Genomic DNA, 24,814 nt, shown 5'->3' with positions numbered 1-24,814 from the left:
AGACATGTTTAATCTGATCACCTCTTTGCCTGGACACTTCGCCCCCACCATCCCCATCTCCATTCCCAGCTTTGTGTGTGTGAGAGAGATTAAGTCTTCAATGGGGTTACCAGCCCTGTACTTATGTAACAGTTCAAGAACTATAATGCTAAGGTAATAAAAACTTGTGATATTCTTTCAGATGATAATGTACAAGAATGGACAGTCCATTGGGGTTGCATTTGAAGATGTACATGAAGGGACCTACTACCCGGCTGTCTCACTATACAAAGCAGCGACGGTATGCATAACAAAACTTGAGTATGACTGCGTTTGTTCAGCATGTGAAATAAGGTTATTTTGTTAGGGTGGGATGGATTCTGAATGATTCTGGCTCTTTTTCCTCTTGATCGTGCCCAACAGCTTGTCTTTCATTCACCCAGTTTTGAAGCGGAGCAAATCATTGTCCTGGGACACAGTGGGTTCACCAAGACAATCGGAGTGCAGATCCCAGAAATGTTACTTTGGCATATTTACCACTATTATAACTATAACCACAGGGGTAAAGCAACATCTGGGGTGTTTGGACACTGCTTTATGATTACTCAAACAAGATGCTTTTCCTTGATTTCTCTTTGTTGCCTTAGGTAAAAACTTATGCTTGCTTCAGAACTATGGTCCCTGGTTGTCTGTTGTCTTATTCTCATTCTCTATGAACCACTCATCTCTATGAACCACTCATTTTAAATGAAAGGAAACTAAGGATTCTTTGTTTGAATTAAATAGAAAAATAAATATTTTATGGGAAAAGGGCGTAGAAGGTGTTTGTGTGTACAGATGATAGTATACATATGATTCATATTTTAACAGGTGACTGTCAACTTTGGACCAGATTTCAAATTTCCTCCTTCTGATCAGGAAAACTTTCGGCCTGTAAGTTTCTGATGTCAATTTTTTTTACTGTTTAATAATTATATATATTAATGGGTAGTGTAAAAACTAATTACAGGCCTCTTTTTGTAACATAGTTCATTTAGCACCACCAGCAGCACATGTAAATTAGACTGTTTTCTGACATCTGGGTCGACTTAGGGAAGTTCGTTCTATGACATTCTTACAGGTTTTGATGTTGCTGCTCTACCGCTCAGCTGTTCACTTCCTCTAGAAAAGTCACCCCAACAGAAAAAATGTAATGCATTTAACATCATTTATTTTTTTCATTTACAGATGTCAGAAGCAGCCAACCAGGCAATGGTTGATTATGCTTTGGCCGACATACTCTTCCATATTGACAATGAAGGCAAACTTCCAGAATTCTAGACATTGATAACAGTGTCATATATGGAATATAAGTAAAGAATTACTTATATGGTTTGATTGTGCAGAACTTTTTTTGATTGCTAATCCCAATTGGTTCAAACTGTAGAAGTGGCACTAGCCTCCTGTTGCTTGCCGAGAATAAAAATCAAACTGCTTAACATTTATATGCATAGCATGAAGCCTTTGTCATACCTTTTCTTCCGTTTTCCTCCATACTATTTTTTTTTTTTAAAGTGGTTTATATTTTACTTTGCAAATGACTGCTGACTGTTCTGGTCCTGTCAGCATTAAAGCTTCGCCTTTTCCAAGAAGCAGACACATGCATGACACAGGTGTGACATAATAAAGGTGCATTTTGACTTGCCTGAGATGTCACTACTTCAGATGCAAGTTACGCTCTCAGGGATACATTACTATCGCATACCTGCACTTCATTAAGACCATAGTTCTGGAATTTTGATTCCAAAGAAAAACCATTTTTTTAACCTTGTCTTGAAAGAGTCTTGGATTTTCTGCAATATTTTATCATTTTGAACAACTGTTCTCCACAGTTTGGAGTGTTTTAAATGAAAGAATACAGTGTAGAGTTTGCGCACATTGTTTGGAAAATATTTGTTGAGCTTGTGATGAACAAGAGGTATGAATCGTGAACAGACACCTGTAGTGATGGAAGGTTTTCTTCAGACAAGATTTTTGCGAGTGTAATTGATAGATACAATGATGCCATAGTGAGGGGAGTGTTTAAACATGATTTTATTCATGGAATTCTTCACTCATTGAAATTGATAATTTTCATAAAAATTTTTTTTAAACCATTTGTAATTTTTTTCCATGAACTGCAAGTTAGAGCTTGGAACCTTTCATGATGCTTGAAAGTGTAATCGAGGTATGTGTTCTCAGCATATATTTATGTGTGGAGATAAGTATGAAAGTAAAAGAGTGTGTGAGTGTAAGAATCATTAATTATCTCATGACAGTGTTCGTTCAGTTGTCTGTGATGGTGTAGTAGATGCAGTACTAATGATTCAACATGGCTGCAAATAGAACCTTCCAGACAGCTCTAGATGTTAAAATCAGCCAGAAAGTCTCTCTGTGAATGTTAGGTTTATTGTTGTTGTAAGCATCTAAAATAGTTTCAGCAGACAGGGAGACTGATCTATTATTGTATGGATACTGTGAAATATGAAGAGCCTGTTTTGATAGGTGCATGGATAACAATAAAATGCAGGCAGAACTAAACTGCTGATGTTTGTTCTCATGTATGTGGGCTGCTCACAAAAGTGAATGAATTGCAACCTTTTGCATTTTGACGACAATAGAATACTTGGTCATGAGCATTGTCATTGGAACAATAAAAAGCTTTTTAAAACTCTTATGTTTTGTTACATGAGCCAGTGAGAGTGGACATGTAAATATTACTTAATGGTCGGCACTAGTTCAGGAAAAGCATCACAAAAAATGCAAATAATCTCCACAAAATTCATCTTTTAAAATCATTACTAGTTTAAATCTTGATTGCACTTACGATCTTTCAAGACCCATGACAAGAAAATATATATACAAGAATGAATGCACCGGTTTTTGAAAAAAAAAAAAAAAAAGGTCAGCATAAAATAGTGTTTGGCAAACTGCTTCCATCACACTGTGTGGCAGATGTAAAAGGTTAAACCAAGAATCAAGTACTTCATTTTCATTTGCAAGTGGCTTCCTTCTTATAGACTGTAGATTCAGTAACATTACAACAAACCCTGGATGCAAAACTTTCTCGTGCACTCGACATGGTATGGAAAAATGAAAATAAAGAACGTGTAACCTGTTTCGCATAGTCCTTCCCTGAGCAAAACGTTTCTATATCTGGACCTTAAACTGTATCAACAATCAGCATTTTTTTAAACCACTGTTTTACAGGATATGCCCAAGATCTTCCAGAGGAGGAAAGCTATCATGCCCTTCTTTTTGTTTTGTCAAAAGCCGTTTACACCAGAATTTTTTTTTTTTACACAGCAGTACTATCACTATTATTATTGTTCCATGTAAATACCACAAAAATTTGTGCATGATCAACTGAAATTTGCATAAAATGGAGAAGGACTAAAAAAGACAGGAATATCTAAGGATCTTATTCAAGATCTATTTTTTTAAAAACTGAACACCTGCGGCATATACAAATGACTCACAAATAATTTAATGAGTATCGTGACATAACTTAAAAAAACTGAGAAGTTGAACTTCAGATTCTATCTCAACATGGTCGACAAGTACTTTTGGTCATTTAAAAGGGCGATCCTGGAACCAAACTTTTTTAAAAAGTCATATTAATATTTAATGTTAAAATTACTACCATCACACCAGGTGAAGTAGTTCGTCAAAACATGACCCTTCTGAGGATTTACAAAACATGAACTGTCTCAGACACAGACAACACTTGTAGATTTTATTATGGAATGTAGTCTGTATCCTTAAAGTTGCTAGCATGAACCAAACTCAGCTAGCTGCAGGACTTGTTGGCTGATATATTTTGCTCAACTCGCAGATAAGACTTGATAAGTAGGGATTACCTCCATGGCTGTCAATCAACTCTGTAGCCCTGGAAAAATATAAACACATCCCATAAAAACACAGCTTATCATTGTTCAAGGGTTTCCACATTATATTGGGTTATCGAAAAAGTCATGATGCATTTTTTTGCATGAGATGGCGCTAGTTCACTTTCGGAAGTATTACAGTTGTTCACATCTACACTATTGCTATGTTATTTGACAGCCGGCAGCTCTACCTTTATTCTAAAAAATAAAACTGGTTGAGTTTTGAGATTTTATAACAAGTTGAAGAGGGAAGACCAAACTGCATTTTTGCCATACTGTACTGTTTTACTTCTGTAAAGGAAAAAAACGTGCATCAAGGTTAAGTTTAAGGTGACGATGCTCTACAACAGTGTCAGTGCCAACAATGTTTCATGAAATGCCATGCTGGTGATTTTGATCTCAACAATGCTCCTAAATGAGGGAGGCCCACTGAGGTCAATGACAAAATAAAGGCATTGAGTCAAACCCATGTTACACAACATAAGAAATATTAAACATCCATCATTCAAACATTTATGACCACTTGAAGAAGCTGAGATATTTGGGTTCTTCACAAACTCAAAGAAGTTCATTTAACAGCGCATATAAACCTCTGCAATATGCTCATTAAACATGAATATTATTTTTTTTAAAGCGACTGATAAATGGTGATGAGAAGTGGATTGTTTACAATGTGGTGCACAAGTGGTCTTGGTCCTGATGTGATGATTGGGCACAAATGACATTGAAAGCAGACATTCATGAAAGGAAGGTTATGCGTTGAGTGTGGTGAGATTTTAAAGGTGGCATGCTGTTTGAGAAGCCAAACAATTCAAATGTGTTCTGTCGACAATTGGACAGACTGAACAAATCCATAATCCAGAAACCTTCAGAGCCCTTTAATTGTAAAGGAGTCGTGCTCCATCACAATGCAAGACCCCACACAACTGATAACCTGTCAAAAATTATTGGAGCCTGGATACTTGTCAGACCTTGCGCCATCAGACTTCGACTTGTTTTGCTCTTTTCAAAACTCCTTGTGGGGTATAATGTTAAATGAGGTTGTAAATCAGGACCTTGTTCAGTTTTTCGACAATAAATACAGGTCCGTCTATGAAGGAGAAACTATGAAACCAACCGAAAGATGAAAAAGGTTTTGGAACAAATCGAGAAATATTTCACGGATTGATCTTTGTTCTTTATATAAATAAATGATGTTTGAAAAACAGAAAAAAATACATCATTACTTTTCCAACAACCCAACATAAAGTCTGTATTGGTAAAACCATACATACAAATGTACCACAAGTACTAATGTAATGGATCCTTCACTTTACATCTACATTAACCTTCAAACTATTAATTAGTTCAGATCTCTATAGTAACATGTAACTTATCCATGCAGTCTGTAGAAGACTTGTTTCCCCCTCATGATTTTTTTTAACTTAAAATTTTTGTAACTTCTTGACCACATCACTAATCTTTTTTAATTTTTTGCCCGCTTACTGTTTTTCCAGGTCCTTCAGCGTCTCACGAGTATATTCAAAGGATCCCATCTTGCGCATGAGGTGGACACAATACTTTTTTACATCATTATCTGTGGTCCGTTGTCTCAGTACATCTGATTGTTGTTAAAGATCCAAATACCTTAAGTCTACCAACACGTATTTTCTACAAGATTTTTTTTAATTACAAGAAAAAGACCACCCAATGCTTTGATGATGAAATAAACTGCGTCTGAAAATATTCAAAGGATACTAATCAGCTGGTTATCTTGGGGATTAGACCGAATGGCATGTATGATAGGAAAGGAGAACTTCCCTTCTGTTAAATCCTCACAATAGCTTTTGTTCGCAGTGTACTGCAACAAACCAAACAAAAGAAAACCAACTGAAGCAAGCATACATATCATGTAATAAAGCCAGTAAAGATCTGCGCATCAGACAATTCTAAGAACAGATCATCCTGAAGTTAAGCAGGCCCAAGACCAATTACATAAAAATACATTTTGTTCTTTTCTTTTGCAGTTTAAGATTCAGGGTACACAATGTTTTAACCCCCACCTTACCTCATCTGCCAGTAAGTTAGCATAATCATCTCTGATTTGAAAATACAGCCCCAGTGTATCAAGTAAGGGCTTGAAGTCCCTGAAAAAGAATTGTGAAAAGATTGTCAGTGGCAGTTATGAAAAAGTATTTTACAGAAAACCTGACAAACATGCTCATCCTGTGGAAGAAGGCTAGAATGATCCTGAAAATATCAGTTACCCTTACATTGTATTCTAAATTACCATGGTTTTTCATACTGTTTAAATTTTCAGTCCCTTCTTAATGTTTATCTTTCCTTTCATTATTTGGATTTCATTTCATATTTTCTTCTACTTTATAATTATTTTGAAATATTTTCCTAATATTGAAGACAGAGATTACCACAATGCTTGAGATAATTTACTATACATTAATGTCTCTAAAGCACACTACCCTGCAATACAAAGTGTCACTGTCATAACACCAAGATTGATTAAAATAGAATTATTTGCCAAATAAAATTTTCAAACAGAACTAAACGATGTTCCTGCCTCACCGCTTGTTCTCACTGAAGAGTTGCATTAGCTTGACAGCCAGCCCAAACAAGCCCCCTGTCTCTGCACACACAAAGACAAGAAAAAAAAATGCAAAGGACCTCACAAGACTGCCTGCTGAATAATGCTAAATTATGCTATATACGTTAACAATGATGCCCAACAGTAAGCAAACAGTAATTTTAGAATTTTTCACACAAAGATTAACTGATAAGAAATATTGCCAAGAAAGATGAAATCAGACATCTAAGGTATTTAGTTTCTATGCAACATTACAGATGGAATATGACAAAAGCTTACTGTGTATAACCATGGCCTTGTAGTCCTCTTCTGTGGGGCAGATAATTGCATCCCGCCAATAAATATCCATCCCTTGACCTTGATGTAACTCAAGCAAGTGATCTGTTGAAATGGCAAAAATATACATGCTATATATCGATTTATACCTCCAACCTGCTCAACACTGAATGTAAAACAATTTTTAAATCCACTTTCTGCATAATATCTTGCAATAAATGTTGCATTGTCTCAAGAAACATGTATATATATATATGTGTGTGTGATATACGTAATCTCAGTTTCTGTCGCAGTATCTTTTTGCAGGAATGCAGTTCCTGGAGGACCAATGCACCACTTTTTGTCTGATCTTTACCCTCAACCTGTCCAACATGGGTGACCTTGCCAGAAGCTAGTACACCCATTGGCATAGCTCTAAGGATTATTTAGACGTGCAAAACAAGCCCTATGATGATGTAAAGGTGGTGGTCCAACTATAGGTAATATATTTAAACTCAATGTAATTCAATGGGTTTTTTTAAAAATCAGCATTAAAAGAACTTTTAAAATTTCATGTCAAGAAGATGAAATAAAGCAATCTACAGCAAGAATGAAATTAAGTGTCTCTGTCCTTTTCTAGTATTTTCTAATCCAAATCATACAGGTATACCTATACTAAAGCCTTTAATTCTACCAGTATTAATAAATTAGTGTCTCGTAAGTTGATGAGAAAACCCTACAGAAAAATATTTTAGTGTCTTGTCAGATGGCATATTACCTGTGAATACTTTCATGGCTTCAGCATTCTTCAGTTGATTCAACTTGCTTAGACTAAGGAAGTAGACATAGTTGGCTGAATTGATGGACTGTGCTACACCAAAGATGCTATGTGCCACTGAAAGAAATTGTGGCGTCACATGCAAAATGACACAGCTTTCAAAAGACTTACAATGGAAACAGTAAGAGAGTATCTAAAATTGTACCTGTTTCTATCACTGTCAACATCCTTGTCAAAATTATCATCAACTTTGCTTAGAAATTCTAACAGATTTCATATGAAAGTGCTAATATCATTAGCATTTTATAGTAAATGCAACTCGCTGTGTATGATGTACTAAAAGCAAACACCTTGTTGCACTTTTGGCAGACTTCTTAATAACATTTTATCAAGACCATATAAGTGCACACGATACCTGTTTAACTTCCTATTTCTTTCTCTTTCTGAAAAAGGCAAGTGACTCTCCTGACTACTAAAAATATAATCAGACTAAATTTACCTGGAATACCACGCCGTAACTTTGAGCTATCCTCTATGTCATCTATACTGTCAAAGAATAAGAATAAATTTAAAACCAAAACAATGAAAAAATATTAAAGACATGCATCACATATGATCAGAAAGAAAGGAATACTAACAGACATTTTTTCTCTTGCAATTATGGTAGCTTTAAACACTCAGCCAAACAAACTACTTAAAAGTCAGTATTCTTTGATATTGATACCAATATATTTAAGGTACCAGATTTAAATCCAAGTATTCTAACACAACTTACATAAGACTTGCATTGTGAAGCATTTGTATAACTTCCACAATTATCTGCTCTTTATCTTCAGGTATTTGAAGCCAGTGATTAAATGCCTGCAGGAAAATTGGCAATTCCTTTCAAATATACAGCCACATGCATAAATGCTTGAGGGGGTGGTTTCACAGTCTCTTAAAGGCAAAGAAACTAGCAAGCCTGGCTTAAATAATATATGACTTTCAGCTTATAATTTCTGGTAGTAAAAGAATTATTTACTTCAATAATTTCTAAAACACAGCTCTGGGATGATTCACGAAAACTGCCATTTTTGTGTACTCTTGCATGAAGGAAAACAGAAAACCCTAGTTCATGTAGTAGTCCGACCTATTGTTAATTCATATCAAAATTACTCTCTTTTCTTTCTCACACACAGATATCATTTGACAAACAATGGTTACCATATTGAAACATGCAGTTACCACCTTGGAACATGCAGTTGCCATAAGGAAACATGCAGTTACCACCCTGAAACATGCAGTTGGCATATTGAGACTCTTTGTAACTGTTTTTAATCTCTGTCAGAATAGTTTCCACCAGTTCATTCAACTTGTCATCACTGTGCTCTGGTTTAACATTTTCCAAAATTTTCCAATCCAGAATGCCAGTGTTCTCATGACCATGTTTAGGAGACTGACATGAACACTTGCATCAGAAGAGTGCTGAAAAATTTGCTTGATAACAAGCATGGCAGTCTTTGTAAACCTCCAGAGTTGTGCTATAGACGGGATTGTAATAGCTCTTGTGTTAAGTAAGACACCAAAATCACTCATGATTGACAGTCTAGACCAAAGGGTAGGAAAACTTTTTTCCTCCAAGGGCTAGTTCAATATTTATAGCATCTTGTACAACCCTAGCCTGCATGACACTGCTGTCTCTGAGTCATTTATAATTAAATATATGCAGTGTGGAAGAGAGAAGTGAATGGGGGGAAGAGAAGGAAGGAGAAAAAGAGGAAGAAGAATGAGAAAAGTAATCAGATAAACAAGAAAGCAAAATTGTCCTCACCACATACATTTGACAACTTTAATCTGATCTGTTTTCCTGGTATCTGACAGATGTATTGGTAAGGCGCCAACAAGATCTAATTGAAAGAAAATATTTTACACTTGAAATAAGGCAATCACAATATAGCACTCACACGCAAACATGTTTACCTCTTCAACTTAAAGTTTAAATATATCCTCTTCATTATTTTACAGAGAGGTGACATGATATATACTTGTTTTAGCCATACTGTAATTTTCCAGAAAATATCAACAATTAAGTACAAAGTAGCTCTTTAATTTAGTTTGGGATAAAACAATAAAAATTAGCATAAATGTTACTCTTAATTTTACATCACGATGCCATTATTTTACTGGAACATAGGATACACAATATTCCATAAATAAAATATGGGAATTTGGATTTTACTCAGGCATAATACATAATGAACAATAAACACATACTAAATTTATATCAATTTATTAAAAAATTTTCAGCAATGCACACCAGTCTACCTGTTCTGTCTTTTCAGGAGTCAAACTGCTGAAAGACAAATGTGCCATGTTGCTTGAACTGGACAGCTGCAAAATAGTTTAAAACACCAACTTCAAGAAATTGTAATAATTATTTAAAACAATTGTGACATCATGTTCCATTCCCAGTCAGAATGAGATAAGAAAAAAAAAAGAAGAGATATAATAATTATCTCATCTATGATGGCAATAAAAAGCATCTACACATATAAAACACCACCATCTAATTGGCAAGGTCTATCAACCATAATTAATCATTCATCTCCTTCTTATTTCCTTGGTTTATCTTATCACACCAACTGGAACTCCTTATTGCCATTTTAAACAGATTTGTTCCTGTTGGGTTCTTTCCCCTAATGCTTTGCTTGATTCTGTTCGTTCATGAGATTTATAAACTCCATCAATGACAAAAGTATTTATGAAATAGACATATTGCTCACACCTCATGGAGCTGTTGATGAATCAATCTCTTCACCTTTAAATTCTAGTCATTGTAGCCATAGACACGTTGTACCGCTTACTTGATGGTATTATGTCTATTAAGCTCAGCTGCCGTCTATGACACATAATTCGCACACTGAATTCTATTGTTTTAAGCCAAAACATGTATTTAACACCACATCGACATATTTTATAATTGTATTATCATTTTTAATTATTCCTTGATTTTATTTGAGGTCCATTATTATGTTTGCTGCAATAATAACATGTGACTTACCAGTGAAGTGGCAGACACAGGAATGGCTGCAAGGGGCGTTCACTCTGCTGTTTGCACTGGGAGAAGTGGGAACATCCAATGCCGTGAGTAATAATATGACTAATATTCTTATTACAGGGTCGTTGTCACCAAGATGTTCAATGTAAACTTTTTGGAAATGTATTCTTGTAACTGACCTCCTTCATTTTACTGACTATGCGTCTTTAAAAATGGCTGAAAATAAAAAAGTACATGCGACGCTACTGGTGCCACACAAAGTGCAAACCATGTCTGATCGTTTGTTAATCTAATTTTGTTGTATATAAGAAATTTTTCCTGTTATAGTTGAATATACGAATACGGGACATCCTAGATTTGTGATATTTTGCTTATCAGAACTCAAGACTGAGCTGTTATCAGCAAAGGAAAAAGACTTGCCGAGAAACATCTAAGGATTCTTGTATTAGCAGAACTTGCAGATAGTCTAGCAGTAGACAAATTAATTTTAAAAGCAAAATATATATACATAATTTGCGTAGTCTATTTTGAGGAATAACTAGGTAAACAAAATAAGGTGTGTCTTGGCGTCTTTATGTTATTCATGTAATTGGATGTGTATTGCTTTTGAAAGAATTTTTTGCCTCGTTTTTTTTTTCAAATTAAAATTATTCACTATAAATAACAAAATATGTAGCATAAAAACAGCATATTATTTTAAGACTTAGAACAATTTACGTTTATTATATTTTACAGTAACTCTTTTCTTAGTTTTTGACAAATATAACAATTTGATAGTGTATGATACAAAAGCATTTAGAGAAGAATCATGAGAACATATCATGGACCAATTTTTGTAGGAAGTATATAAATATCTACTCATGAAAATTTAAGAATTAAAATTTTTAGTTCTTTAATTGTTGATTCTTTTTGAATTTTTTTTTCAAACTGTCACTTTGTGATACCCTGGGTGGTGATTCCAAAATTAATGGGAAAATCACTGGTCATTTAAAGTTCCATCAACATGTAATTCTTGAATATGCATTTTGTCTTCATTGCTTTAAAGGCTCTGATGAGTTATGAATAAATATTTTAACGGCAATGTGCCCAGTGGTTCTGGGAATAATTTTGAATTGTTCTTTGGTACTGAGGTCTGAGAGTGTGATAGACTGTGTGCATGTATGTTTGAATGATTTTAAAGCTGTGGTGTGTGCAAGACCTGCTTAGATGTTGACGATGATTGATTGGAGCCTTGATGGTGGTAGTTAAGCCCATGGAAACATAAGTAAAGGGGTTGGATTGTAATGGGCTAGAAAATGGTGTCTGGCAGGCTAGCCCACATGCTGGTGATAATAAAATAGTAGTCTTGGTGTCAAAGACTGTATGAATATGATAAAGCAGCCCATGTGAATGTGGGATGTGAAGGTTGAATTTTGATGGGCATGTAAAGAAAGCCCAAACAGATCCATGTGGTCACTACTTGTTTAACCCTCCAGTAGCTTACTGGAGCTTCACCTTATGAGACTCATTTTCAGCCTTAATATGGCCAGATGGGGCTTGTGAACTTTTGCAGTTTGGGATTATCAGTTCACTTTTATAACATATCAACATGGTGAAAAATCTATGTTCTGTCGAGTTAGAGCTAAAGGACTGGATGCTGTTGCTGCCCCAATTGATGATGATGAATGTTTGATGACGATATAATGTTGATGACGATGAAGTCTTATGTTGTAGTGATGATGAAATCTTATATTGATCTGTTTCAGTCAGTATTTGACACCAGTTAGGTGCCTTGGATGGACCCAGACAGCAAGTCAGATGTGTCTATTTTTGACATCCCGTGGCAGGAAGTTCTTTGTCGTCATGTCCTATCTCACTTGAACTTGCCCACACTCTTCTCCTTGCGACTGGTCAGTCAAAAATTTTGCAGTTTGGTCGATCTTCACTTCAGCCTTGTGTTCACCATCAACACCAGTACATATGCCGACTGTTTCAGCAGTGCTGCTTTCACAGTGTTGACAAGTAGAAACAGTTTTTTGAAAAAAATGATTCTTTGCAATTCAAAGGACTGGTTGTCTGATGTTTCTCTTTTGCCTGTGATACAGAATAACCCATTGTTAGACACGATAGATCTGGCCAACTGCCTCAGCATTTCCAATGCCAGTTTGTACACTATAGGTGCATATTGTCATAAGTTGCGGTGGCTTAGCCTTCGTGGTTGTGTGTGGGTTACATCAGATGGAATGCTGCCATTGATAACTAATCAGCAGCCCTTGGAGTATGTAGACCTGAGTGGCTGTTGGAACCTTGATGATGAAGCTATCATACAGCTGGTGCAATATTGTAATGGGTAAGTATTTATTAGGGGGTGAAAAGCTTTTTACAAATTTACAACAAATGTTTAAGTACTTTTTCTTTTTTGTTAAAGATCAGTGTGTAGAGTTTAAAGGAAAATTATTAATGATCTAGTACCTGCATTTTTTTCATAGAGCTTGATGTTTAGTGTCCTCGAAAAATAAAATTGCCTTCCATTTAAGTAAATTTCCTGGTGAGATATGGTGATAACAGAAACTGATCAATAATCACTTACATCAGTTGTTAATGCTTAAAGTATGGAAACAGAATGAGATTTATTGTGAAATGAAATTTACAAGTTTGTCAACATGACCTTTTCCAATATCAAAATGGTTTTTGTAAACTGCACTTTGCACAGAATCAGGTATCTCATGCTGAACAATATCTATGGCCTTACGGACCGATCTGTGCTGTCAGTGGCTCACCTTTGTCCTCAACTATGGCAGCTGAGTGTCCAGGGATGCTGGCGCCTGACTGACCACTCAATACAGTAAGACCTCAGTCTTGAACACTCTTATGTCCTCATCATCATCTGTCATTGATCATTTTTAACTCATTCAGACCATGGTGTACAAAGATATGAGGCATATACAGTGAATATATGCAGTGGACCACACAAATATGTGCCTCATTTTCAATCATTTTTACTCCAAATCTGACTCAATCTGATTATTCAGGGCTAATTCAGAGATAATGCTTTATATTTTTAGAATTCTGGGAGTATAAATTTAAAAAATAAAATATGATGCTTACGTGTAGATTCAAGTGTTTAAAATGTCTTATATCTTTATTTTTCAGAATGTTAGGTGAACTTTGCCCTGAGCTTCGTGCCATCCAAGTACAAGAATGTCGTAACATCACTGAAATCAGTTTGGCACCTCTAAGGGCACGGAAAGTCCGCATAGACAAACCTCCACCTCTAACATCGGAAATGCTACGGTTGGAATATAGAGAGAATTTAAGACGTCTAAATCTTCAGATATAGGCTGGTGCTTTCATTGTTTCTTGTAAGACAAAGGATGGGTGGGTTGGTGGGGGTTCTGTACATGTATGTGGAATGTGTACTTGCATGTGTCTGAAAATAGTCTCCCTTGGTAACAAACTTGTGAAGGACAGAAGCACATTACAGTGTCTGTCTTAATGATGAAAGAGATGATAATTCTATATCAGAAGATCTCAGTGTTGGAGATGATGCATTTTATGTTGTCAATGACAGTGGCTTTAATTCTATTTGTGACAAGAGCTTAATTTTATCATTAGCCGAATGATCATGGCTTTGTCTGTTTTGAGTTAAAAAAAACCACTAAGATGTTCGATTCCTTTTTGTCAAATGATTTTTGCATTATAGCAAGTGTCATTTAGCTTTGTCTTTAAAGCTTCACAATTCTATGACTGCTTACAAAAATTGTTGTTACGGACAGAAGTGACCACTGGCTAAGGAAACTGGAAAAAATTACTTCATATCAGGAAGCACTTATTATAAATAAGTATATTATTATAAATATTGATAGTGGCAAGACACAGTTTGAAATCACGATTATATAAACACTTGTGCTTGCATTGAAGACAAATTATTTGAGAAAATATGCCATTTGTTTACAGTTGAGCTTAGAGGGATGTTTTCAGTAAATGAGCTACACATAAACAGTATGGGAATTTAACAGGATGTAAGCAAAGAGACAATTTCTGCCTGTTCTCTGGCATAAAGCCACCAGTTTTAATTTCTAGAACTCCATCTACCTATATACATCTACCGTGGTCTTCCAGTTTCTTTTTCCTGACAGCCTAGTGACTTTTTCCCACAGTCCCTAAACCTTCCCAAACCCATTTCTTACTGAGTCTATATTTACTGCCAAAAATGAAAGTACTGTCATAGCTTCTGATCGTTTATGTTGGAAACATCTATGCAAGATAATTTTATCTTGAAGTTTTCTAGGAAGAAAAAAATGGATACTGGGTAGGTTTTGCTTTTTATGAAGCAAATTTTCAAAACATAAAAATATAGCTATCTACTATGGTTTTGTAGCTAAAAAGCTACTTAACAATAATAAATGGTTTATGAAAAGATGTTTCATTATTTGATTTTTCAGAATTACATTCTATAGAAGGAAGTCATGAATAGTCTTCTACAACTCAATTCTGTACTTGCTTTCTCACTCGCACGCATGGATATGTAACCTCACCAAAAGAAAGTCTTTTCTTTTCCAGATTCAGCCAAATCCCTTAGTATCCACATGTCTACCCTTCAAAATACCTCAAATTAATACTGACTTTGGATGGATTCTAAAGTGATCATTTTCCATGGATCTGCAGTCATCACCAGACCTGCATAAATGAACCACTTTGAGGTCAAATTTGTGACTGGGGTAATGAAGTGAGAAATGTAATGTAAGCTGTGTCTATGGTGCTGGTGATGAAACCTTTCCTGACGTAGCTTCAGTCCATCTAAAGTAGTGCAATCCTGCTGGCCGGGTTTATGCTCTGGCTACTTGGTTCTCAATGCAGTTTATACCTTAAGTTAACAATTTTTGCAGTTGATATAGGTGTTTACATAACAGGTCCTGCTCTCAAAATACCACTCATCCTCCCGTTTGCATTCCTTCCACCATGTAAAACTGTCTTTAAAGTACAGAAATAATTGATGATGTGTATATGTTTATATGTGTAATATACTCCTAATGTTATGTAGCTGAGCATAGTTGTACTAGAGCTTTAAGTAGTGACATTGGTGGATAGCTTGTCACGTTTAAAACAAAAAAATTCAGAATATTTTTTTAAAACAAGTGTGTATATATAATAATTAAAAAACAGCGTAAAAGAATCTGTGATAGCTTGCCCTGACAGTTGAGTCTACCAAGATTCACTTTTTTTCTCAACGTTTATAGCTTATTTGGTATACAATAATCTACCACCTCTGAACTGTCACGCCTTTTAGAATGTGATTTTGGCACTTAGTGCAATTACCTGAAAGTGTCACTGAAAATTCTCCATCTCAGCTACTGGAATTTTTTTATGTCATTTTGTTTTTATTTGTAGGTCATGTATCACATTGTTAGATCTCTGGTTTGTTGTCAGGACAGATGAGCTTTTTCCTGTTAATTGATCATTTTATTTAACAATACGCTGATGATAAACTGCCCCCATCAGTAATGACATCGACAGATTACCCTATTGCTGTTAGCCAGATACTTGCTGTGGCGGCATGCCAACTTTTCTGAATTGCTGCTTGTCGTATTTTGCTGGTATTTTTTTTTTTTTAAAAAACAACCACAAATATTTGCTTACAAACAATGTTGGCAATAAATGGTTGTATTTATGTTTTTATGCTGCTGGATATCAAAGTATTTTTATCTGTTCATTTACGACTAAGCTGTACAGGAATACGAAATCAAATTTACAGTGTTCATTTCTAATTTTACTACTTTTAAATCATAACCATTCTCATCTGGAAAAGGGAAAACATTGTTGCAGCTTAATGAAAGTATGTCAGGCTGATACCTAAAGAGTTTTTTTTTTTTTTCTCTTTAGCCAGTTCTGTTGTTATCTTTGAGAAGGAAAAAATATATCTAGTAAGACTGCTGGAACCTAGAGATATGTTGCTGTTTACGTACAAAGAATATTGTTTTCGTAAAATATTTTCTAGTGCTGGTTACATTGTTTGCTGACATTCAAAATCTGGTTTTAATTTTATAAGCTGGTGTTTTCTGTTTATTTGTTCCCATGGCTAGAAAAAAAGGGGACTGCTTTAAAAATTTGCTTGCTGCTGTTGTTTGAATGCTGATACAGCATCATATATGTCTGCTTTCAATTGAGTCAAATATCACTGTTAACTGCTGTCTGAAATAAATTATCCATGTATTAATGGTTGGATACTGTTGTCATATCTAAATTTGTGATATGTAGACGCCATGTACAGTCTGTGAAAACAAGGTTAATATAAAATGTACAAGAAAATAGTCTTTTATTGTACCGTCCCATAAAATCAAGAATAAAATGTTGTTGATCCTAAGAGAATAGCATTACTTTTTTTTAGTTATTGTGGTCTGTCTTTGTTAAATGCTGTAATTATTTATCCTTTTCTTGGTGTAATGTGATTTTGAAAGTTCAGTGAATGACAATTCTGAGATCACAACTCAATAAAACACTTGGACTGACTGCCAAATTGAGGGTACACACACTAAGCTTTCAAGGGTGAATAGTGTTAGGATCTAATCAATACTAGTCCACCATTTATAAACGTTTGTATTAATTTTAATGCAATGACACATAGTCCAAAATTACATACTTAAAAATAATATCTTTAGCACAAAAATGTTTTTCATCAAATTCAGCTAGTCCACAAAAAATGAAATTTCCAGTTTAGTGGCCATGCACCAGGTTCACAATCCTTCAGGCAACTCGTCATTGTCTGAAGTGACATCATCTTCTATCACAATTGGCTGTGCAAGCAGATGCTTTGGGCTCTTGACTCTGGAAGATCTTGTCTGTACTTGACCACAGTCATAATCAGCAGGCATGAAATTTGTTTTACTGATCTGTGATGCAAGTGGTAAATAAGATGTTGATGATAGAAAAGGCACTGTACCATGAGGCAATGTTGCATGCAGGGCATCCTCACTGATAGATACATCCTCTTGCAGCTCCAGGTCATAAGGATGGGCTAAACAAAAACAAAAATTGTTCATGTATTTTTAGGGTGGGTGAAGTGGTTGATACACACAGGAAGACTGTTGATTCCATCAGGTGACAATGCCTCTTCCTGTTTTCTTGTGCAAAATGACTGCCTTAGCTACACACTGTTTGCTCTCATGTCTTAGCTCTATCCAGACATCTAATATTTCAATCTTTTTACATACTGAGTCATTTTTTTAATAATGAGCTTCAATTATCACAATTTTACCAGCACAGCAAGGTGTCGCAGAATATTACACAATAATTCAGTTTTGTTTTGGCTTTCTTCTTTTGCATGAAAGGTAAAAATGTAAAATTAAAAGCCCTTCATATGTATGATAATTTTTTAAAAATTGGAAAGTGAAGGCAAATTTTCAAACTTCAAATTTCCAAAAGTTTAAAAACAAATGTCCACAAAATGGCAATGATAATGATGCAATCAAACTGCCAGACAAAGAACTGATTACAATGGGTAAGAATGGATGCTAGCAATAAACTACCTGCTTGTGTTGGTGTGGCATTCCTTGCTCTAGCTGGACAGGAAATTGTCTGCTTAGTGCTGCCAGGCCCACTATCTTTTTCTCTTGTGATGTGACTTTCACAGGATTCCTCAAGAATGGCTTCCAGCCTTCTTGCTGCTTGATTTGCTGCTACAATACCGTCTTGTTGACCTGATTGAGACAGAGAGCTTAACTGGTTAGGTTTTGCATCTGATTAATACAAACACATTGATAGGTCAGATTCTACAATTCCATCTTGTACTCTTCAGACAAAATTGTTGGTCAGATTTGCTTTCAACAGTTCTCAATTTCTATTTGAAAGAAAAAAGACAGCTATCAGTGTTGCTTTTAACATATTACCTTCACAATGTTTGATGACAGTTGCCCACTGAACATTATTTGTTAAGTTCCTCTGATTTCCAACAATCAGCAAGTGATGCCGTGCTCTTGTCAGTGCCACATTCATTCTCCTGGGAATAAATGAAAGAACTTATCACCACCTGAACATTTATGCCGAATGGATATCTTGAAAATATCACTCTTTGTCGATGCCTTATTTGTGTGGTGCATTTCCTGCATCCTTTTCTGACTGTTTTGTTAACATTTATTTCATAGTCAATGTCCTATTAATGATGCTGATCGTCTGATACCTGGCCTCAGTAACATGAGGAAACAGGCTCAGATTGATGACTTCTTACTAGAGTAAACCGAACCACCAAACACTGCTCACTTGTCGCTGTCAATGAATCCCAGGCTGCGGGTTCGAACACAAGATAAAATAATGACATTTCGCTCTCCACCCTGGAAGGCATCAACTGTTGACACTTGCACACCTAACATTTCTTTCTCACAATTACTCCTGGAACAACAAATAACAAACATATCAGTAGTCTCATTAACATCAGTGGCAACAGCATTCTAAACTCCTTCACTTTAACTCCAGCTCAGAATTTTCTGTAAAACCATTTAGCCCTGAGCATTACTTGTGCTTAGAATGTTAAGTAAAAATGAATAAACCCAAACATCCCTTGGGATCCCAGATGCAGCGTTAAGCCTGATTACCACTTGTTTTTACATAAAAGTCTCACTAATGCATGGGTTTAAGAGATCAAACTTTCCCTAACATGTTTTTCCTGTTGGTAAATATATTTTGATAATTTTGTTAACAGTCATCACAAGCTAAACTCACTCAGTGGATCTAATAATATCCTTGATGTGGAAAGCTTGAGCCTTGTACAGTGTGACCACACCAACTGTAGATGCTGTCATTCCCTGTGCTAGGAGGACCTTCAGAAGCAGGACAACAAACCGAGCTTCAGCTTCATTAAAGAAACTGCCACTTGAGTCACTTCTTTCCTGGCCAGCTGATACATCGTAAAAGCACAAAGTGGGCACTAGGTCCTGCAAAGGGTACAAAGGACAAATCTCCAATTGTCTATTCACCAGAAGGGCGGTGGATGTACATGGCTTAGTGTGTTCAGGGACACCTGGAAGATGAAGTCCAGACCTCTCCTATAGTTTTTTTCCTTCCCTGTTGAATCAGTTGCCTATTCACTGTTTGGTGGTCTAAGAGAGATTTCCAGATGTTGACACAAGTGATCTGTGCATTCTAGTGTGTAAACACAGGAAGAAGTGGAAAGATAGGAAAAAAAAAAGAAAGTCTAACAGAAAAGCTCAGCTCTCCAAAAGTCAGTTGGCGTTAGCAGCTATAACAAGGTTGTTGGGAAACTCAATGACTGCACTGGAGGTGTTGCCACGTACTCAGTTCATCAGCTTTATTTTTAAGCAGTTCCAGTGGAGATTGGAGATGCTGCAAGATCATTTATGGAATACATTTATCCTGCTGTAACTTCCTGATTTTTAATATAAAAGAGAAACTTATTCTTGAATCTTTTCTTTGTCTGCTAAATGCATGCAAATTATCTCCTGAGTTTATATAATTGCCTATCTGGGATAAATAAAATGCTGGTGTACTGTTTAAAATATTGAAAATAGGAGTAGATCTGACATACCAGAAGCGGTTGTCTGTCAAGAGCAGTGATGCCGTCTACAAGCTGGTCATGGTAAAACAGGGTGTTGGCAATAGCACTGATGACTGGGTGGCATCTGTACTGAGTTCTCAGCACCACTGGCTCACAACCCTTTGCAAAAAAATACTCCAAGGTTCATTCCATGGTGTCACAAATCGTTCTCACGGCATTTATACATAAGGATAAACTAACACGCATAAGCCAAATGACATAATTTATTGTGTGGCATCAATAGAACACACTGATTTAGTTTCTTCTTGCTATTGCAAAAGACCATGAGATGTTTATGAAACATTCATGCAAACAAAGACTGACCATTTTTATCAGCCGGTCAAATAAGGTCTGCTCCAAGCCTTCAGAATGTGCTGGCTCTGAGCCTTGTAGTGTAGGATCTAGTTGCTGCAGAATGAACATGATTTGAGAGAAAGTAATAACTCTATTCTTCTTTATTATAAATCAAAGCTGGTTACTTTATGGTACACAGCACAGCGAAAAAAACTGTTCTAAATAACTATCATTTAAAGATGAAAGAGCAGCAAAGCAATAAACAGTAAATAATTTCTGTGTAGTAAATGAACTAATTAGTCAGATTTGCTCTCAACAGTCCTCAAGTTCTATTTAAAAGAAAAAGGACAGAAAGTTTACTGCTGCCATTTGTTGTCTGTAAAGATAGAAAAAACTGAGGAAATAAATGACATGATATTTGTTTAAAAAAAATTCTAGAATAACCACGAAAACAATCAGCATATTCTACATGGAAATTTGAAAGTTATGAAAAGTTAATGACAGATTAAAGAAAATCCATCCTCATTTATCTGGCTCAAGCCTTTATTTGATCATAACATTTCAAATTGATCTTGATGTATCTGCTAAACCAATCCCATCAAATATTTTGAATGAGTGTTCTTTGTTGGCATTTTGTGATACATCATGTCAACATCAGTCTCATTCGAATTCTTTTTTCCTATTCACTAAAATGTGCATAAATAACTTTTTTTATAGCTGGTGTGAGTGGTGTCTGAGGCAGACCTTTCCCCTTACATATGAATCACCTTGAATCTCTCAATGCATAGCTTTGGGTCACCACCAAGAACCAGTTTTTCATAGCATACCTTTGGATCACCAACAAGCACCAGCTTTTCACATCCAAAGCGAGCGATTGGCAGCAAAGAGGCTGGTTCTGTCATCTGACTGGCTTCATCCAACACCACGAACTGGCAAGAGAGGAATAGAAAACATAACTTAAAATGAAGACTGAATCTTTCACAACACTCCTCAAAATTAACATTTTGTATTAATCTGTTCAAAAAGTTAATTTCCTCTCAAAATTCCTATACGCCTCTTAAGAAACAGTATGTGAAACAATCACTAGGCCAAAGTGAAAATTAGTTCTGACCATAATGCTTGAAACAAAATCTAATTTCTACATTAAGCTAGCAACATTTTGAAAAATGTATTTTTTAGTGCTCAAAGTGTACTAAATTTCACTCTAAAACAAATCTTCTCACTGGAAACAGCATTTTATCCAGACACTGGAAACTGGCAGCAGCACAAGTCACTCCCACCACACGAACAGCTCCTAGTCTCTGAAATACCAATAGCAGTGGCAGCCTCACGGTCATTATGTTCACACATATCTCGAAATATCAGATACCTCTTTTTATTTCATCTATAAAGCCATTTGCTCTTGGATGTTCAGAAAAGGTTTTCATGCTATTAAATGACACTCTTAAACATTGTTCATACAGTTACTTGTTACCACAGTGTGATTGGTGAGTGTGTCAAACAATTGTTTATTCAGTTACTTTTTATCACTGTACATTAAGGGAGTGTGTCAAAAAGACTCAATAAAAAGGTTAACTTCCAGCCCCTTTTCCCCCAACATGCACAAATATATGCAAAAAAAGGATAACAGACCCTGTTGATCACTAAATTATACATAAAGCGAACCAACATGAAAATTAAGGTGCCAGCCTACCCTTTTTAAAACTATGCATTTGTTATGACACAAAAGTTATGTCATTTCCCTACATGGAAACAATTATTGTCATTAACATCAAAACACTACAATATGAACAGCTTGGTGAAGCAAGTACTGTCATCAAAAGCATACCACTATGAACAGCAATATAAATGAATATAACAACATGAATAGCCTGGGGAAGACTGCCTCGGTACCTACTTTTCTGTTTTCACCAAGTCTGTGTCTTTCAATGCTTTTCTTTACAAAACTGAAATCATGATTTTGAAAAATGTCAGTGATTTTCTTTGAAAAAATAAATCAAGCTCAGCAATACAATATAACTTTATTGATCCCCAGGGGCAATTCAAAATAGTGCTCGTACTAGCGCTAGTATCTACATATACATGATATGTACATGCTACTGTTCTTCTGTATTGTACCTTATGGCTAAAAATCAAAGCTGATTTCTTTAGTTTATTTCAACTGTGAAATGTAACAAAGATGGGTCAGGTACTATTTAGAGTCTGATATTGAAGTTTATAATGTCCACAGTCTCAAATCACTTTTAAATATTATTTCACACTTGAGTGGCATGCAACTTCAAAAGGTAAATTTTTCCTAACCAGAAGGCATTTTTTTATGGCCACACTTTCGGCAGAATAATATGAGCAGAGATCATTTTTAAGTCAGCACAAAGAGGTTTATTATCAGATAAGAAGCAAGCACAAGCTGATTGCTGTGAATCTTGTGAACATCTGATGCATGAAAAAGTCACACAATCTATTGACTATGGGGACAATAGAGTGACATCAACTCACTGTTTTTCTGCTGGTGTTATGCTGCTGCTCAGTAGCATTTCCTGCAGGTCTTTGAGCTCCTGGCTATCTGTGCCGGTTGCATGAACACTGCAGAAAAAAGCAAGCAGTGTAAAAACTAAGGCTGTATAACTTGATATCAACAATTAAGAAACAGCTACATGAATCATTAAAAAAAAATTCCATGCTGCTGCATCATCATAGAAAGACATGCATGACTTATCCCCCCTCCCTCTTCATAAGGTTTGAAGAGAAAATCAGTCACAAGACACAGAGCTGATGGTCTGATAGGATGATAGAGATACATAGTCTATGCTGATGATTGCTGTTACCCACATTAATAGGCTCTCGATTGTTTTACCTGTAAGGAAGCACTGGCTTGGCAATCTTCTTGACACTGCCCACGCGCACAAAGTCCTCAAAACCAAGGTCTAGGAGCCTACAAACACAGCAAGTATCAAATCCTAGGTGGCAATGTTCTCAATACCAGGTTCTTTCAAATAAGTAGGAGCCTTGTGTTTAACAATAAGAATAATTTTAAACAGATTCAATGCAGCAAAATTATTAACAGCCTGTAACACCTCTTATGATATAGGTCCTTTGAGCACCATTGACCACAAACAGCTGAACTATGACAACATGATTGTCATAAAAATGCTGAGCAATGGGTTTTTGAGCAAGTATATCTATAGCAGCACTCAGATACTGCTGCCTACTACAGGCAGTCAGGTGTGAAAAGTCATTCTTGCATGCCTGAAATTCAGGCATGGCTTCTGTACAGTAACTGGGGCGAAGATTTAAACACTGACCCTTGCAGAACACGATCCACTGCTACGTTAGTGGTAGATGACAACAGTAGTTTCCATGGAAACGGTACACCTGGTGCATAACTTTCATTGCGCTGAAAAAGCTCCACCACAAACAAAATCAGCACGGATAGCAAAAAACTCTTGCCAGCACCAAATACACCTGCAACAATGAACACAAATGTTGCCATGTCTTCGCATAATTCGGCTTTTATCCTATAAAAATCAACTAAAACTTGGACAAATTTAAAAGAAAATTCAGTTTTACAAATAGGAAATAACCCTTCAAGGCTTCAGAAAAATATCAAAGTGTAGTCCTACCTGAAACTAACTTCCAAAAACAAAGTCCATCTATACTTGCCATGCACTAGCAGGATAGGCTGCAGTGATGCACTTTCCTTGTTCATCATGTCTGCCACTTTCTGCAGTGCTGTGCCTTGGTCATGGTTAAGCTTGTAATTTGCTATGAATTCATCAGCCAGTTCTTTCTGCATAAATACAATACAGGGAATTACAGAATCAAAGTTTACAGCTAAGGGTACTGGGTTTGAATCTTCTGGCATTCTCAATCTATATGTGATATGCTGTCCACAAAAAGTTAAACAAAAATGAGAAAATTCAGTCTTAAAGAAAAGAAAATATTTCACGAAGAAAAACATTGAAAGATAAGATCTTATGATCTTACAAGATAAGATCTTGTCTTCAACTCACGTCCAAAGAGTACACAACAACTTTCCGAGTTGCAGATATGAACTGTAACAACTCACAATCTTGGTCTACATAGAGGATGTAATATAGCAGAGCAACGACCCAAGCCTTCCACTAACGTCAACGACAGCACAGCTGGATTTTATACTTTCCTTTGTGTTTTTAATTTTTTTCTTTATTTGTTTGCTGACATATATTAGACTGTCTGTATGTTATGCACATTTATTAGCCTTTATCTTATAAAGTGCATTGAGCCTTCTGCTAAGTCTGGAAAGTCTTTATTATTATGTTTAATTACAGACACACTTATCCACGACAATGGTCAGGACAGGGTTGCAGTGAAGTCGAAGTTGACCTCTATGTAGTGAAAATATCAAAGTCAAAATTTTGTGCTGTAGGGTTTTTCTCCATGCTTGCTGCTTTATTTATCTCCCTGATTCCTCCCTTCTCGG

General features: G+C 35.8%; 4 protein-coding genes across 14 annotated transcripts in view; 2 read left to right on the top strand and 2 right to left on the bottom strand.

The window, feature by feature from the left end:
- The window catches only part of LOC112575786 (set1/Ash2 histone methyltransferase complex subunit ASH2-like), a 36,240-nt gene extending 33,568 nt beyond the window's left edge, over window positions 1–2,672 (top strand). For both annotated transcript variants that reach the window (XM_025257812.1, XM_025257819.1), the window contains 3 exons: window positions 182–280; window positions 850–912; window positions 1,207–2,672. In XM_025257812.1, coding sequence (XP_025113597.1) covers window positions 182–280; window positions 850–912; window positions 1,207–1,299 — 255 coding nt within the window. In that variant the 3' untranslated portion in view covers window positions 1,300–2,672. The remainder of the gene's footprint in view (window positions 1–181; window positions 281–849; window positions 913–1,206) is intronic.
- LOC112575826 (geranylgeranyl pyrophosphate synthase-like) lies at window positions 2,287–10,627 on the bottom strand. Of its 5 annotated transcripts, XM_025257886.1 has the most exons (13): window positions 10,539–10,553; window positions 10,263–10,376; window positions 9,803–9,868; window positions 9,316–9,384; window positions 8,274–8,359; window positions 7,998–8,044; window positions 7,499–7,615; window positions 6,745–6,846; window positions 6,447–6,507; window positions 5,932–6,010; window positions 5,622–5,724; window positions 5,370–5,484; window positions 2,287–3,886 (listed from the first exon to the last, which is right to left on the bottom strand). In XM_025257886.1, the coding sequence occupies exons 3-13, from the start codon at window positions 9,848–9,850 to the stop codon at window positions 3,784–3,786; spliced, it is 930 nt and encodes a 309-aa protein (XP_025113671.1). In that variant the 5' UTR covers window positions 9,851–9,868; window positions 10,263–10,376; window positions 10,539–10,553; the 3' UTR covers window positions 2,287–3,783. The 5 variants fall into 5 exon arrangements, with proteins under 5 accessions (XP_025113671.1, XP_025113660.1, XP_025113694.1 ...); XM_025257875.1 differs by lacking the exon at window positions 10,263–10,376 and having other exon boundaries at window positions 10,539–10,627; XM_025257909.1 differs by lacking the exon at window positions 10,539–10,553 and having other exon boundaries at window positions 9,795–9,868.
- LOC112575849 (F-box/LRR-repeat protein 15-like) lies at window positions 10,558–16,878 on the top strand. Of its 3 annotated transcripts, none has more exons than XM_025257942.1 (5): window positions 10,558–10,621; window positions 12,281–12,864; window positions 13,228–13,359; window positions 13,668–13,808; window positions 15,078–16,878. In XM_025257942.1, exons 2-5 carry the CDS (start codon window positions 12,311–12,313, stop codon window positions 15,094–15,096), a joined length of 846 nt encoding a protein of 281 aa, XP_025113727.1. In that variant the 5' UTR covers window positions 10,558–10,621; window positions 12,281–12,310; the 3' UTR covers window positions 15,097–16,878. The 3 variants fall into 3 exon arrangements, with proteins under 3 accessions (XP_025113727.1, XP_025113717.1, XP_025113707.1); XM_025257932.1 differs by having other exon boundaries at window positions 13,668–13,854; XM_025257922.1 differs by having other exon boundaries at window positions 13,668–16,878.
- The window catches only part of LOC112575746 (protein ZGRF1-like), a 17,067-nt gene continuing 8,628 nt past the window's right edge, over window positions 16,376–24,814 (bottom strand). For 2 of the 4 annotated variants that reach the window (XR_003101685.1, XR_003101686.1), the window contains exons 10-11: window positions 24,016–24,142; window positions 23,684–23,817 (exon numbers count right to left, since the gene is read on the bottom strand). Coding sequence is in view for 2 of the 4 variants with exons in the window: in XM_025257763.1 (XP_025113548.1) it covers window positions 17,249–17,529; window positions 18,041–18,211; window positions 18,401–18,510; window positions 18,771–18,899; window positions 19,230–19,441; window positions 20,053–20,181; window positions 20,386–20,469; window positions 21,183–21,284; window positions 21,579–21,656; window positions 22,253–22,301; window positions 22,852–22,938; window positions 23,210–23,287; window positions 23,658–23,817; window positions 24,016–24,064 (1,719 nt within the window). In the remaining 2 variants the exon portion in view is untranslated. Of the gene's footprint in view, window positions 17,530–18,040; window positions 18,212–18,400; window positions 18,511–18,770; window positions 18,900–19,229; window positions 19,442–20,052; window positions 20,182–20,385; window positions 20,470–21,182; window positions 21,285–21,578; window positions 21,657–22,252; window positions 22,302–22,851; window positions 22,939–23,209; window positions 23,288–23,657; window positions 23,818–24,015; window positions 24,143–24,814 lie in introns of those variants that run through there. The other 2 variants (XM_025257763.1, XM_025257771.1) reach the window with 2 other exon arrangements.

Source organism: Pomacea canaliculata, linkage group LG1 (genome assembly GCF_003073045.1).
Source record: "Pomacea canaliculata isolate SZHN2017 linkage group LG1, ASM307304v1, whole genome shotgun sequence".
NCBI classification, from domain to species: Eukaryota; Metazoa; Mollusca; class Gastropoda; order Architaenioglossa; family Ampullariidae; genus Pomacea; species Pomacea canaliculata.
The sequence above is the reverse complement of the archived record's forward strand: the minus strand, read 5'-3'. Positions and strand labels throughout refer to the sequence as shown.

What these genes read in the sequence shown, in the direction of transcription:
- LOC112575826 (XM_025257875.1), bottom strand. Translation starts at nt 9,850, where the DNA reads ATGGCACATTTGTCTTTCAGCAGTTTGACTCCTGAAAAGACAGAACAG. An exon ending in TCAGATTAAAGTTGTCAAAT is followed by an intron (nt 8,360 to 9,315) that starts GTATGTGGTGAG and finishes ATTTTCCTGCAG; the next exon opens with GCATTTAATCACTGGCTTCA. An exon ending in CAAGGCCATGGTTATACACA is followed by an intron (nt 6,508 to 6,744) that starts GTAAGCTTTTGT and finishes TTGTGTGTGCAG; the next exon opens with AGACAGGGGGCTTGTTTGGG.
- LOC112575849 (XM_025257932.1), top strand. Translation starts at nt 12,311, where the DNA reads ATGGACCCAGACAGCAAGTCAGATGTGTCTATTTTTGACATCCCGTGG. An exon ending in CTGGTGCAATATTGTAATGG is followed by an intron (nt 12,865 to 13,227) that starts GTAAGTATTTAT and finishes CACTTTGCACAG; the next exon opens with AATCAGGTATCTCATGCTGA. An exon ending in CTGACTGACCACTCAATACA is followed by an intron (nt 13,360 to 13,667) that starts GTAAGACCTCAG and finishes TTTATTTTTCAG; the next exon opens with AATGTTAGGTGAACTTTGCC.